At 36.6% G+C, this 16,130-nt stretch overlaps 1 protein-coding gene across 2 annotated transcripts in view; it reads left to right on the forward strand.

Annotated features, from left to right (window-relative positions):
* The window catches only part of Snx25 (sorting nexin 25), a 162,124-nt gene that overhangs the window by 73,184 nt on the left and 72,810 nt on the right, over positions 1–16,130 (forward strand). For both annotated transcript variants that reach the window (XM_087217093.1, XM_087217091.1), the window contains exons 4-5: positions 4,147–4,319; positions 5,568–5,754. In XM_087217093.1, coding sequence (XP_087073219.1) covers positions 4,147–4,319; positions 5,568–5,754 — 360 coding nt within the window. The remainder of the gene's footprint in view (positions 1–4,146; positions 4,320–5,567; positions 5,755–16,130) is intronic.

Below are 16,130 nucleotides of genomic sequence, written 5' to 3' on the forward strand. Positions count from 1 at the left end.
TGTCATCACACATCATGTAGCCTCTGGAAAACTCCACTACACTTTTGAGAATGCAAGTGAAAAGGACAAATGAAAAAGGTTTATATTACCAGGAAGATAGTTTTGACCTTGCAGACCTGCTGAAAGGCCTTGGGAACGTATAGGAATCTCTGGACCAATCTTTGAAAACTGTTGTTTATAGACAAAGGAACTTGCAGTAAAGGGTGAAGATGTGAATTAATAAGAAAATTGAGAGAACCATGGCTCTTGAGTCACCCCCCTAGAGCTTTAGTAGCTTCTGCCCATCCTTTTGAAGTGTTCATTAGCCCTGAGGAGCACCTGCTAATTTGCTCTGGTATTCACTTAAGTATTCCGTGGTTCTCCCCAACAAATACTAGCAAAGACTTGTTTGAATTCAGCACACATTCATTTTAAATTATTTAAAGGGTTAGGGCCGGGGATTTAGCTCAGTGGTTTCGACTCCTGCTATGCAAGCGCAAGGACCCGAGTTCGATCCCCAGTACCGAAAAAAAAAACAAATAAAGGGCTGGATGTGGTATACATGTATAATCCCAGCACTCTGCGATTTGAGCCCAACCTGGGCAATTTATTGACTTAGTGAGATTCTGTCTCAAAATAAAAGATAAAAGAAGGGGCTAAGGATATATCTCAGTGCAAAGGCCCTGGGTTCAATCCCCAGTACTACAAAAAAAAAAAGTTATAAATTTGATCCAGTAGAGAACAGTATTTAGGAGGACAAATGCTTAGAGAAATTTAGTGTTTTTATGATTATCTAATTTCAACATGAGAATATATGTTTCACTGAGACATTTACCAGCTTCTGGAATTACTACTTTTGAGGATAATATAAAGATAGTTACAAATAAAGCATCAGAATAATAGAGAGAACTGATACTGTATTAGACGCTCCATCTCTTTCAGCTTCTTGTCATCTTATGCCAGGGGTAGATTTTATTGTTACCTAGGCTATTCTAGAAGCTCTAGTTGATGATGAAAGATTAAAAATGAAGAAAATAAAGAAAGAAAAAAACCCCCGCCCCCACTGTCCTTTGAGGTATTTGAAAAAGCACCACTGACATTTTACATATAGGGGATCATGTTTTGGAAAGCTAATATTTTCTGTGTGTCATCTTATGCTAACCACACAGTGGGTTCACAGTGAGTTCACAGTGAGTTTAGGTTTGATGGTTGTATGTGTATCTGCCAACCCTCGGTAAACAGTGCTTTTATCCTAGAAATCTTCACCTGAATGCAGATCTCCTTTGACTGCAAAATGAGTTTGGTAGTCTAGGGGAGCACCCAGTTGAATTGGCCACTATCAGACAAAAGAGTAGTAAATTGCATTAATGAAAACAATACATCCGGGTTGGGGATTTAGCTCAGTGGTTCCGCCACCTGCCTCGCAAGCGCAAGGACCTGAGTTTGATCCCCAGTACCAAAAAAAAAACAAAAAGAAAGAAAAAGAAAACAATACACCCTCTGGTTGATTGTTACAGTTGTATGGAGGCAGCTTTCCGGTCAGCCTGTGTTTATTTCCAGCCTGGCATTCTGTTGCTAGTCTTAGCCAATCCAGATCGCATTTAAGACTTGCTTCTTCTTCTTGTGTCCTATCTGTCTTGTTTCAGAAAAATCTAAAAAAGAGTGCTTTTCTGCTGTTAACTCAATAGCATCTTTCATTTTATAATCTCTTTATTGTCTATGCTATGTGCCAGTCGAGGGATGGGATGTTAAGAAAAAAAGTTTTTATTCATATATTTTCTTTATCTCTGACATTTTTCCCCTTTTTATTTTATAATTTCTGATTATGAGATAATTTATAGAGGCAACTTAAGAGCCAGAAAGTTACTTGAGAGTTATTCCTACCATTTATCACCTTTGTGACTTTATTCGCTTAAACACCCAGATCTTAATTTTCTTGTCCATAAAATGGTGCTGGTGATGACTACTTCTTGGTGTAGGTGGTAGAATTAAGTAATACTGTTACATAGAGTTTGTACAAGGAGCCAGACATGGTAGTACATGCCCATAATCCCAGTACCCTGAGAGGCTGAGGCAGGAGGATTGCATGTTTGATCCCAGCCTGGGCCACTTAACAACTTAGTGACACCTTGTCTCAAAATAAAAAATAAAAAGAAAGGGGAGGCAGGGGATGAGCTCAGTGTGAAGACCCTGGGTTCATTCCCAGTACCACAGTCAATCAATCAGTTAATTTCAAAGGTTATGGGCCGGGGATTTAGCTCAGTGGTTCCAGTGCCTGCCTTGCAGGCACAAGGTCCCAAATTCGATCTCTGGTGCCAAAAATTTAAAAAAAGTAAAAGAGGCTCTAATTCTTTTGCTCATTCAAGGAATGAGAATTCAGAGGTAATTAGTGGGGAGGGCCCTGGGTTCAGTACCAGGTACCACAATAAGTAAATAGAAGGAATTGTAGTGAATAGTGATCACTATCGATCTACACTGACAGAAGGATAATACAAAGATTAATGCTACAACCCACCAAAAGGCTAGCCAGTCATTTCCTGACCCAAGTAGCCATTGCTTCATGATCCTTTCTTTGCTTCTGAAGCTACCCTTGATGTCCACTTAAGAGGGCTTCACAGGAATGTCCTGCTCAGAGTTTGCAGATAGTCTAGAGAAGTCTTCCAGTGAAGTTTTTGCAAAGATCAAGATTGTTTGGCCCACCTCTGGCCCTTGACTCATTCAGGAAGTTTTTTCCTAACTCTGCTCTAGAAGGGAGACAGATTTGTGGCATTCCAAGAACCAGGCCCCTTTTTTACCTGCCTTCCATTGATATGGACAAGGGATGGTGTGCACTTTTTTTTGGTACCAGGGATTGAACTCAGGACCTTGCACTCTCCAGGTGATGTGCACTTTTAAGAGGTGTTTCGATATTATTTAAAAAAGCTTCTCTCATTAAAATGGATTTTGTTTTGCCCAACCTCTGTCAATAAATATTGACAAAATGTTTACAGTATTTTAAAGCAAATAATTATGTTTGAAAGGGCTTGTCCTGACAAAGAAGTAGCATCTTGATCTTACTGAACCAAAATATTAACTCTGTGTGGCAGCATAGCTAAAGTTTCAATTAAGTGAAGATGACTTTTTTTTTTAAAGTCACCATACATCAATGTATAGGTAAATCTTTGCTATTAAAATCTCTTTTCATGTTGTTGGCTTTGCACATTAGGATAGAATTCCTGTAGCTTGTTGTAGAATGGAAACAGGAAGTTGTTCCTTTTTTAGTGTATATGTTGTAATAACGAGTCTTCAGTTTCTAATGAAGTCCTGAGAAACATTGGTCATAAGGGCCCCAGCATGCATATTTCCGTATTTGTTTCATTTCCTATTTAATACATAGTATGTTTCTCCCCTTCTGTTTTTTGGGGGTTTTTTCATTGTTGGCACTAGTTACTATAAGAATCTTTAACACTTTGACTTTTACTTAGACAATATTAGAAAAATTACCGTCTCAGTCTTTCTTGAGTTGCTATCAAGAAGAAGTATGTAGAGAAAGAGAAGTATATATAGAAAGTTCATTCTTCTCCTCACTCATATCCTCTGAATTAGTGGTCCTAGGAAGGGGTCAGTGCTGACAAGGAAGTCCACAGCCAAAGCTGGAAAGTACTTGAGAGCCTCACAGAAGGCAATTTGCCATCAAATTTTGTATCATCAAGTTACAAATCCTGTCTTCACTAGAAATAGCCCATAGATTTGTTATCCTGTAATCGCTAGTCAAGAAAGGTAGCTAATGACCCTGGTTTACACTTTCTTTTTTTTTTTTAATGAACCTATGGGTCACATTTAAGAAGACATCTAGAAAACTTAAAGATTATCTACTTAAGGAAATACTCATACCTTTTGAGATTGTTGCTAGGATTTGTTACATACAAATTTTGATACTAAAGTATTTACTGTGATTTCATTTAAATCTTCAAAGGGCATACATTTATATTTATTCTAGTACAAGTTTTCCAGATTAGTATGATTAAAGAAATTACTGGTTATTAGTATCGTTGAGAAGGTTAAAGAATTATTGTAACCAATGTGTTGACCACTTGAAATTTTTTTTTGCATAATGGTACATAACTGAATTGTTTCTAGAAGTTTCTTTTCTTCTTTTTCCTTTTCTTTACTGATTTATTTTTGTAGCCATGAAGAACAGCCAAGGCCTTTTGTGTTGCATGCATGCTTGAGGAACTCAGAGGATGAACTAAGATTCCTACAAATATGTTCTCAAGTTCTGGTGCTTTGTCTCCTCCCTTCAAAGGATGTGCAGTCTCTCAGCCTACGTATTATGCTTGCAGAAATTCTCACAACAAAAGGTAAACTTATAAAATTAATGTTATTGGGCCCGGGATTTAGCTCAGTGGTTTCACCACCTGCTGTGCAAGCGCAAGGACCGGAGTTCGATCCCTGGTACAAAAAAAAAAAAAAATTAATGTTATTAATACAATAAGTATACATTAACATATCATTAGATTTTATATAATACCTTTGCAGACCTTGTATACTGTGGGACATAAAGGAAATAAAGTATTTTAATTTCTAAAATAAAACATAAAATAAATATATTTTTAGAAATTAGAAATAAAATATTTTTAGAAATTAAAATACTTTATAATAAACTTAAATTTTTTAAATAACATATTGCCCAATGCATAATCCAGATGTGCTTTCCACCAGGAAACATTCATGTGGGATAGCTTTTGAGTTATCTAGGCCAGTAATATATGCATTTATGATAATATATACTTGCATGTACTGTAAAATTAAAGTATCTTCACAGTAAAATTCAATGATAGTACTATACATAATTTTGTGACCTTGGAATAAATGAAAACGATAACACATCACAACATTATGTGAATACTAGAAAAAGTAAACTAAATCCAGGGAAATGCTTCAACCTGGATAAGAAAAATAGAAGAAAATATGAACCAAGAGAAATTTTTTCTAGCTCAGAATCTCAAATAAGAGAGTTACTGATACAATATCCTATTCATCCCAGGATTAACGAGCTGTGGTCATTAGCTGATATAACCAACCACAAAGAAAAGGGGAACTTTTTAATCAAAAGTTATAGAATGGATTTATAATAGTGTTATTGACCTTTTAACAACTTTCTCTCTGAGTTCTGATTTGACCAGATGGGAGAATGTTGACTTTCATCTTTTGGCTATTACATTTTTTGAATATTTCAAAAACATATTGAGCCTTATAAAAGAAGTAAAAAAAAAAATCAGTGTACTTAATTGTGATAGCTTTGTTGGCAACTTGGGTTCCAAATGACTTATTTTCATTACTCCTTTACATTTCTCTCATTTATTAAAATGACCACTTGACTGTAACCATGTATAGTAACCTATCCAGAGGTATAGGCAACCTTGTGTGTGTTTATTCACACTCACATATACATGTATTTGTGCACATTTTAAAATATTTGAATAATTTATAATTCCCCCCATTTGGCTAGTCAAAAAATGTTTTACAGATGTAGTTTCAATTATGTGATAGAAAAATAATTCCCTGAGGAATTTCTTTTCAGTGGTGCTTTCTTCTCCTTCCCACAGTCTTGAAGACAGTAGTAGAGTTGCTGAGTAATCCAGATTACATTAACCAAATGCTGCTTTCCCAGTTGGAGTACAGAGAACAGATGAATGAGCAACACAAGAGAGCCTACACCTATGCCCCTTCTTATGAAGAGTTCATCAAACTTATCAGTGGCAGTTCTGATGTGGAGTTCTTGAAGCAACTGAGGTATATGGTCTATAACTATAACAGTGTGTGTGTGTGTGTGTGTGTGTGTGTGTGTGTGTGTGTGTGTAAGAGAAAGAGATTTTTTCAGAGAAACAAATAAAAGAAGTCCATAAATTTTACCATTTAGTGACAGCTAAACTTACCTACCTTCTCCTTAACAGTATAATTATTTTTTTTCAAAGAATTGGGTTTTTCCAGTAATTAGATTATAATGGATTAAAGCCCTTGAGTTGTTAGAAGTACCTGCTTAACTGCTCAGATGCCTACCTTAGAAAAATATTGAAGAAGATGATACATTTTAAAATTACAATATAGAACATTGGGTTGGTTTTTATTTTTCTTAGAAAATGTAGAGGTTCTTGGCTGTTTTGAGTAATTACACTTGGAAGTGTTGTAGGAGCCTTTCATAGGGAAGCATATCTCCTGAGGTGCACTGAGTTGTGTTTTTCTTTTGATAGTATATGCTTATACAGTATGATTATATAGTATTGTGTAGTTAGTTTGTGTATTTTCTAGGTTTCTCTATTTACTCTTCCATTGTAATGATCCCAAATGATAATACATAAGGAAGAATGGAAATTCTGGTGTGTCAGTTTTGATTTTCATTAGTAATTTTGGAAAAAGTAAAATATTGTCTAAAATTGAGTCTTGAATTATTTGAGGATTTTACATTTGCTGCTTTTAGGGTTGAACTAGGATTACCATCAAGGTGATTTATCCTACTTAATTTTCTGATTTGAATAATATACCATTTTAGAGGCATACAATGTAGATGGCACTGTGTTCTTATGGCTGTATTATATGTTAATGGGTATTCCACAAATGTATAAATGACAAGTTCAGTTATAATTTACTTTTTATGATATGTAATACCTGAATATTTTGTTTCTCCTACCATGCATAATCTTAAGTGGCCTAAATGGTAGTCATTTATTTTGGATTTGTAATTATTTATGTCTGAATACAGGAATCCTGTTTTGAGAAGTGTGGCATTTGAGCTAATAGCCAGTCTTCCATGTTTGTTGCGTGAGGCCTACAGGTTATACCCACTGAAAGGTCATCCTTACCATGGTTTCCTTTTATTCCTTTTAAAAGCAACTCACAGTAAATCAGACAGAGACCAACCTAGTAACTGCAAGTGAGTTTAAGAAAACAATTTACAGGGCCGGGGATTTAGCTCAGTGGTTCTGGCACCTGCTGTGCGAGTGCAAAGGTCCCGAGTTTGATCCCCAGTACCAAAAAAAAAAGAAAACAATTTACAGCCAATAGTGGCAGATTAAGTAAATTAGTAGTTATTGTTCTTCCAGAATTGTGAAAGTTACATTTTGTGTACCAAAGGATTTCTGCATTGTATGTAATTAATGACATAGTTAATGGTGTTATTAAAAAGATGTCATCAGGGCATAGTGGTGCATGCCTGTAATCCCAGGACTTGGAAGACTGGGGCAGGAGTGTTGCTGTGAGTTCAAGACCAGCTTGAACTGCCTGGCTGGTAGCAAGATCCTGTCTTCTAAAACAGATGTCAAGGAGACTTTTTAAAATCAGAACTAATTATTTTAAATGATCAACTACTAGTTCTTTAACACCATCTGTCATTTTATGTTTAAGCACAGTTTCTGTATTATAAGATGAATGAATCTTAATAAGAATTAATAGTTCATCTTGAAAAATGTGCTATCCAAATAGTCAGAACTAATTGAATTCTGGAGTCCACCATCTAGTAGATAAAAAATAGCTCAGCAAGAGTTGCCCTTTACACAGTAAAATCGTGACATTGGCATCTCTGCTCCAGGATGACTGAACAACTTGCTTTGGTCTCAGTAGGAACATTATAGGTCACCTTAACCTAAGTGACCAAAGATTACACTCTAAGTTCTGATTTTATATGTCATGAAACAGAAACAGTGTGAGCACTTACATCTTCCTCAAAGATCACTTCCTCTTGATCTCATAAGTAGGACAAGATTGAAGGATAGCATACTGGGCATCCTAGAAAGCTGGGCCTTTGTTGGGCATTGAGAGATTTAAGGGGCAGTAGCAATACTTAACTAGGGAATGCCTTTTTCGCAAATTGATATATAATTCACATAAATAGAAGTTACCATTTGAAAGTGTATAGTTCAGTGGTTTTTAGGGTAATCAAAACCTGTGCAACCAATACCTCTTAATTCCAGAATATTTTCATCATTCTCAAAAGAATCCCTGTGCCTGTTAGCAGTCACTTTCTATTTCTCAACTTCTGCCATCCCCTGGCAACCACTAATCTACTTTCTGTCTCTATGAATTTGCCTATCATGGAAATTTAATATAAATGCTCTCAAGAATTATATGGCCTTTTGTATCTGGCTTCTTTCACCCAGCATCATGTTTTCAAGGTTCATCTGTGTTGTAGTATGTATCAGTACTTCATTCCTGGTTTGGGCTGTATAATGTGGATGAATACACCATGTTTTGTTTATCTGTTCATCAATTCTTGGACAGTTTGAGTTGTATACATTTTTTAAATTGCCTTTGGACTGACCATGTAGCCTCTTCAGCATCATTTCAGTAGGGTTCTCAGTGACTCTTGTTAAATGAAAGTAAAGTAAAATGTAGATTCCTACCTCTTCCTATTACCACCTGCCCCACAGTGCATCTGCCACCAGCAGAAGTAATGTAATACAGACAACTGGAAGGGATATTCCTTTTCCATATTATTCCTGTTCCGTGTATAATATTCTCTTTTGTGTCGACCATTTACTGTTAGGCTTTGCATTGCATGCAGAATTTTAGAGTCAGAGAGATCATTTGGAGGTACTTGGATGATTAGATAATCAAGCTCATATAGCTAATCTATTTGAAGAAAAATACATTTCTAGGTTTAATTAAATTGGTGCAATAACTGAGTCCAGTTGGAATGACAATTCTCTGACCTCTGGCTCTTTATGAGCTTTTAGCTCTTCATGTAAGTCTTGGGGACCCTGTTGATGACTTCCTGTAGAAAGATTGAAAATTCTCTTGTAACAAGGAGTCGAAAAGAATCTTTTCCTTGAAATAGTCTCATGCAATTAACAATGGTGTCATGGTAATTCTGAAGAATTGATAGTCCTTTCAACAGGTTTGGCAAAAACCTTAGAAGAAAATATTGCAGAAGGAATTCTTCTCAGTAATAGAGACACACATACAGAGTTACTGTCTGAACGCTTTTATGAATACTACACATCCAGAAGGATATTCCCCTAGAGTCATCATAATTATGAGGCAACTCCTTGGGTTTTGCTATTATAGTGGAATTTCTGGCTGTTCGGTCTGATACAGAACTGGGATGTCCTTTATTCCTAGGGCATTTATCCTTATCCATTGCATCACAGGAACAGGCCTGACCATTAACATTTAGTCTCTGCTTCTTCAACAGGTATAACTAGAAAGGATGCCAGGAATGACTGTTCTAACAGAGATTTATCTTTTTGCCCCCAGATGTAGATGATATTGCATTAGTGATGTTGTTACTAACTATTCGATATAAAATGCTTCTCTATTCAAGGATCAGGTCTGCTTACTGTTATTTACAGTCAGATTGCTTTTTATTAGATAATTGTCTAAAGTCTACATTGCTAGGGCTTATCAGCATCCTAACATTAATGGAGCTGCTCTTTTCAATGAGTCTGAACTATTCTGTTGTTTTTCTGGTACAATTAGAGTACTCTGCTGTCTGACTTTATTAGTGTTTTAGGTCACTACCTTCAGATTGTTCTCAGTAAAATTTTGAGATAAGCTGCCTAACGCAGGGAATGTGTTTTATCTTGACTAAACAGCTGATGAAATCATCCACTTTTATTTCCTACATATTTGGGAGATAGATGCATATTTTCTAAAGGAAACAAAGTCATTCCACTCTGCTAGTCTGGAATGTATTAAAAGCAAAACAAAATAAAAACCAAAAAACCTTGAAGGGTGGTATTTATAGTTCTGGGATAGCTTGGTTATTTTCTTTGTCAGCATGAGGTGCTTTCACAGTAGAAAGCGAAAAATGCTCCCTTCAAAAATACTAAATTAGTAGGTTTTAACCCTTGGCTATGTATTAGAATCTTCCAGGCTTTAATAAAATTACAGTTGAATATTTCACTGTCCTTTATAGCTACGTACTTCCCTTTCTTTCCTAGCATCCAAGATATAGAAATAAAGATGTGGTTTGTAGATTGGTATAATGTTTTGAGTTTTCCATGGTTTCTGAATAGGAGCAGTAATCAACACTACTAGCAACAAAGGAGCCAAAAATGTGAATACCACCTTGGTGCAGGAAATGAAAGGGCAGATGAAGAGATTTCCCGCTGCTGGAGTGTGTGGTGGCTGATGCTACAGTCCAGGAAGGCAGACTAGAACTCAGAATACAGGTGCAGCCATTTGTAAAACTCAACAGTTAGACTGTACTAGAGAAAGGACAGCATTTCTTTATTTCAATGATAAAATGGAGTCCCAGTACATATTAAAGGAGAATTGAAATGTTCTGGCCTTACAGTACCTTTTATGAAGGAACAGGCAGACTGTGGGCCAGGAAAGCATTCAGTGCTGCCCACATTGTATAATTCTTTTTTTTTTTTTTTTTTTGGTACTAGGGATCAAACTCAGGACCTTGTGCTTGTGAGGCAGGTGGCGGAACCACTGAGCTAAATTCCCAGCCCACACTGTATAATTCTTCAGCATACTTGTAAGACATACTCTAATGAAAATTACTCATCACTCCGCAATAAATGCAGATACCTGGGCTTCACCTCCAGGAATTATGTAGTTGGTCTAGAGAGGAACTATGGTATCATTATTTTTAGAGAAATCCCCAAGTGATTATAACATACAACTAATATTGATAATCTCTTTTAAATGTAGTATTCTTCCACATGCTAGCAATCTGAAGTCTTGGCTGGAAGACATGTCATGTAAATCAATATATTCTAATTCATTGAAAACTAGTTTGAGATATTTAATATATTAAAATTCTTAAAATTACATGCTTTTGTGAAGAAGAATTTAAGTTATTCAAATGTTTGGTGTTTTGAACATTGATTCTAAAAATGTAATATGAATCGTGAGTAGTGAAATAAGATTATGTTGTAAAAGGAACATGAAAGAAGAAATTGAGCACACCTTGAGACAAACTAATACACCATGTCAGAAATTGGTAAGCACATAAAAACTGCTAAGGAAAAGGTTGGTGTGGGTAGACAAGGAGATGAGAAATCAGAAAGTATAAGCAAAGAGGATACTGTCAAATTTTTTATGAAAAGAATAAATGAATATAAATTTTGTTTTAAAGACTACAACAAAATTTGAGGCTGTTTATGAGAAATGCTCTAAAAGATCTTTGAGTTTTTTAAGAAATAAAAGTACATTGACTTCAAAATATAGTTCGCTCTGTTTGTATCTGAGAAGTAGTAGAGGGCACCAAAGTAGGAGATGAACCTATCAGAGGGCATATATTATTTTCATATAGAAGGAAAGATTATTGAGCATTGACAGTAATGTCAAGCTTTATAAAAGGAAGTTTTGGTGTGAACAAGTTAGTGATCTTTCAGAAATTTATAAAAATTCACTGTGTGTTTATAATTGGAGCAAGACTGGTATTGTGGGTAGGTAGATCTGCTTATGAATAAATGTTCAGCCCACAAGTCAATTTACATAAAGCACTTAGATCAAGATTGGCACATTCCCATTTGTTAGCCGTTACTGTTACTGTTGTTATAATCATTAGACCAAGGATTGCAAGTAGATATAACGGTGAACAACATTAACCACTGGAGGCACTCTGCTGTGTAGTATTAAGTTTTGGGGTTTGTGTCCTTCTCTCCATTCATTTTAGAGCCAAGGATAAGGCAAGCAGGGACCAAAATGATACCTTACTTACTGATAATTTAGAATTCAGTTTTTATGTGGAAGCAGTGTACTTACTTTCTGAAACAACCTCAGGATTAGCTAGTCTTTCTCACCTAGGAGTGTTGGGCCAGAGCAAGCTCCCTTGTGCTTGCTTTCTCTTGCTTCCCCATCTCCCTGACAGGTCTAGAGTCCCACTGCTTGCTGCTCTTGGAAGCAAAAAACACGTTTTTAAGAGGAAGGAGAAAAGAGAGGCTGTGCTTCTCATGCCCAATTCCTGCTTCCCTGAGGAAGATTAAAAAAAAATCTCCTCTCCCACCAGGGAGGAATGAACAGGGAGTTGAGAAAGGCCAGAGATGAGGCTGCTTATACTTGGAATGGAAGGCCATGATCTTTTCCTTAAAAAGAGAAAGAAAGCAAGAAAAAAAAAGAAAGGAAGGTAGAAGTCAAAGAAACAGAAAGGAAGGAAGGAAAGAAAAGTGATGCTAAGCTCCTCCAGCAAAAGAGAGTTTTGTGATTCACAAGGTCTGTTAAAAGAATAGTAGTTAACACCTGGCTTTTGGGTGTGACGAGAACCCTGAGTAGTAGCAGATGATTTCTGTGGTATGAATACTCCAGACGTGGCCAATTTAGAGCCACCAACATGATGTCATTGAATGAGGAGTTGGGCAGCCAAGTATGGTAGCGCACACCTGTTATCCCAGGACTCTAGAGGCTGAAATAGGAGGGTGTCCATGAGTTCAAGGCAAACCTAGGCTACATAGTGAGTTCAAGGCCAGCCTGAACTATATAGTGAAGACCCTGTCTCAAGATAAAAGAAAAAAAGAATGTGGAGTTGGGAAGAGATTTGCAGTTATATGTGCAGTATTTCCACCATGTAAGCAACCTCATGAACATATATAATAGTAAAATGAATAAGATTATTAGGAAATGAAGATGGGTTGTTGTTTTTTTTTTTCTTCAGTACTGAAGATTGAACACAGGGTCTTCACATTGAGATGTTTTTCACTTTTTTGAGACAGGGTCTCCCTAAGTTGCTAAAATGCTTAGGTTAGGCTCAAACTTGGAATCCTTTTGCCTTAGTGTGCTGGGATTACAGGGCTGTACCACCACAGAAGGTTTATAATTTATTGTAAGTTTATATAAGTTAATTTTTAATAATAGTATTCTAGCCAGCTTTTTGTTGCTATGACCAAATAAATGAGAAAAACAGCATAAAGGAGGAAAGCTTTATTTTGGCTCATGGTTTCAGAGGTTTCAGTCCATCATAGGCTGGCTCCATTGCTTTTAGGCCTGTGGTGAGGCAGAAATATCATGGCAGAAGGGCAAGGCAGAGAAGAACTGCTCACCTCATGGCAGCTGGGAAGCAGAGATGTTAAGAAAGTCTGAGAGTGGAGGGACCAGGAACCAGATATATTCTCCAAGGAAGGTCCTGTCCTGTCTCATGATGTGTTCTTGTCAGCTAGGTCCCATCTTCTGTTTCTATTTCCTCTCAGTAATGCCATCACATTGTGATCTTATCAATGGATTCAGCCACTGTTGGAGTTCCTGCCCTCATAATCCAATCACCTTCCAAAGCCCCACTACTGACCACATGAGACTTTTGGGGGACATTTGAGATCTAAACCATAACAAGTGAGTTTGGTTCCTAAAAATTTAACAACCTGGTCTCACTAACTAGCTAAAGCCTCACATGGTGGCTCTAGCACAGCTCTAAGTGGGAACTGGAAACACACATGCTGTTGTTTGATGACCCTGTACTGTACAGAAATACAGCCTGTAGTGATTAGTCATCTCAAGTAGACCTGGGTCAAGAATCAGTCTGACCTGCACTCAACAAACCTGGTTTGCATTTTGGTTTTGCCTCTTACAAGCTGCATGACCTTGGGCAAGTCATTTATATCCTGAGCCTCAATTTTAACTGTGAAGTGGAAAACGTATTTCTTACTTCATAGGACTTTTGTGACAGTTAAGTGAGACTATGCATGTAATTCATTAGTTTTCAGGTCATCCCAGTTTCTTTGTATAAGCTGAAAAACAACAACAAAAAAAGTAACTGCCTGGAGATGGCAACAAAATTCTCAAATCCAGGATTGAATAGGATTAATGGATGAGATGAGGCAACCCAATATCTTACTTTTAAAAAACTTTACTCGGGCTGGGGATTTAGCTCAGTGGTTCCGGCGCCTGCCTTGCAAGCGCAAGGTCTGGAGTTCGATCCCCGGTACAAAAAAAAAAAAAAAGAAAGAAAAAAAAAGAAAAAAGAAATAAAAAACTTCACTCAAAATGTATAAGAAAGTCATTAGGACATACTCAATATAGAATATAAAACTAGACAAAAATAGGACTATGATGAGCAAAAATGCTTGATGTAAGAATTGAGAATGAAATATATAATAGCAATACTGCACATATATAAAAATAAACACTGAAGCCAGGCATTGTGGCACACACTTGTAATTCCAGCACTCAGGAGGCTGAGGCAGGAGGATCTCTTTGAGTTTGAGTCCCGTCTGGGCTGTTAGTAAGTTCAAGGACAGCCCGAACTACATAGCAAGACCCTGTCTCAAAACAACAATAAAAAACACTTAATAGCGATATTAATAACTGACGTAAAAACATGAGGAACAGTAGCAGAAACCAGACATAGATAACAGAAAAAATTTTGGGGTCTCTTGAGATAACTAAAGTGCACCAGCTAGCAGGGGTGATGTGATTTCTGTTGGAACTGGAAAGTGAATATATGGCAACATTATCTTATTTAGGATGATTAAAAGATATAGATTAACAAGATTAAGAAAATAATCACTCATTTTAGACTAAAAACTATTAATACTTAATGTATATTTCATATATATATGAGAAAGGGAATGTGTTTACATTAATTCAAGACACCTCCCTTTAGCCTGCTCTGGTCCAGAACTTCCTACCTGGTATGACTTAAATACTTTATGAGTATAGAGATGAGTTTCCTCAGCCCTTGGGGTAGCCAGGTAGGGCCTAGGATGGATGCCTCATTACTCCAGTGTTCTGTCCAAACATCATTTTCTAGGTGTGCTGATAAGTATGTAAATTATAAATCAATTTTTATAACAGATTTATAGCATTTAATCCATTCTTTTTATCCAGTTTTGATTCATAATTATTTATCTTAAGGAAATAATCATGAGAGTGTAGATTTTCTAGAATTTTTTTCTTTCCTCAATACCGGGAATTAAACTTAGGACCTTGCGCTTGCCAGGCAGGCGTAGTGCCACTGAGCTACATCCCTGGCCCGTCTAGAAATGTTTTCCACAGTTTTATTTAAAATAGAGAAAAGCTTGAAATCACCAGAATGCCTGACAATAACTATTTGGTTTTAAAAACTTTGGTGTATCTGTACAATGGGTTGTCATGTATTGGTAATGACGTTGCATTAACGTATTTAAATATAATGGAAAATATTAATATAATTGATACATAAAAAGGCTCTAAAATAATATGTGTGTCATAAACCTAGTCTTAAAATTTAAAAAATATTGTTTGCACAGGGGAAAATGATTTAAAAATATGCCATATATCACTAGTGGTTAACTTTGTTGTGCTTTGTGTATTTTCTTCTTTTCTTCAATGAACATATGCCACTCTAGAGGAAGTAAAGATTGACTCAGACTGAGAAAATAAAATCTGCCCAACCAGTTATGTGGCTGGAGTAAATAACAGAGACTGAAGCCACCAACAAAGTTATCAGGAAACAGGATTTCTCCCACATACACAGTTACAGCTATAAAATGTCATTATGACCCCCCTTCTTTGCACTTTCTTACTCATAAGAAGTTTTGTTCTCTAAAATTTTAGACCATCAGAAACTTCGCTGCCTGGAATGTTAGCAGTGACACATCACGCTCATGCCTGGGGGAATCTCAGACAGTTTGACACACAGAAGCAGCTTCAGTTTATAACCTGTATACGCAGCCTCAGGGAAGGGGATTCTGAAGTCAGCATAGAATATCTTATAACTGTATTTCCCGAGGATATGAGACCCTGGATCCACCCAAAATTGACCCCTTAATAACACAGCCCTACTTTGAGCTTTTCAGAATGGTGTTAATCTAAATTTCATCAGAACCCTAATACTCTTTTCCAGATCCCAGAATAATGGTATCTTTTCCTTTGTTGGGTGCTCCCTCTACAGTTCCTCTGAAATGCAGTCTCTACTTCAGTGTAACGAATCTGTACAGCAGATCTTGTTGGATATAGTGATCCTGGTAGTGTTTGGTTGATTGGGCTAAAGTACTTCTTTTATCAGGAAAAAGTATGACTACTTTAGAAATCTTTGTATGTGTTTTACACACATACACATATCATTTCCCTAGGTAGTGCATATCAAAAGAGTCAGCAGCTGTTGTAAGGAACAATCATAGTAATAATTAACAAGCTGGGTGTGATGGTGCATTTCTATAGTCCTAGCTACTGAGGAAGTTGAGGCAGGAGGATCGCTTGAGCCTAGGAGTTGGAGAACAGCAAAACTGTTCTGAACAACACACAGTAGA

The sequence above is a fragment of the Heterocephalus glaber genome, unplaced genomic scaffold, assembly GCF_053883595.1.
Source record: "Heterocephalus glaber isolate CG9 unplaced genomic scaffold, H.glaber_assembly_v1.0 deba00001461, whole genome shotgun sequence".
In the NCBI taxonomy this organism is placed as follows: domain Eukaryota; kingdom Metazoa; phylum Chordata; class Mammalia; order Rodentia; family Bathyergidae; genus Heterocephalus; species Heterocephalus glaber.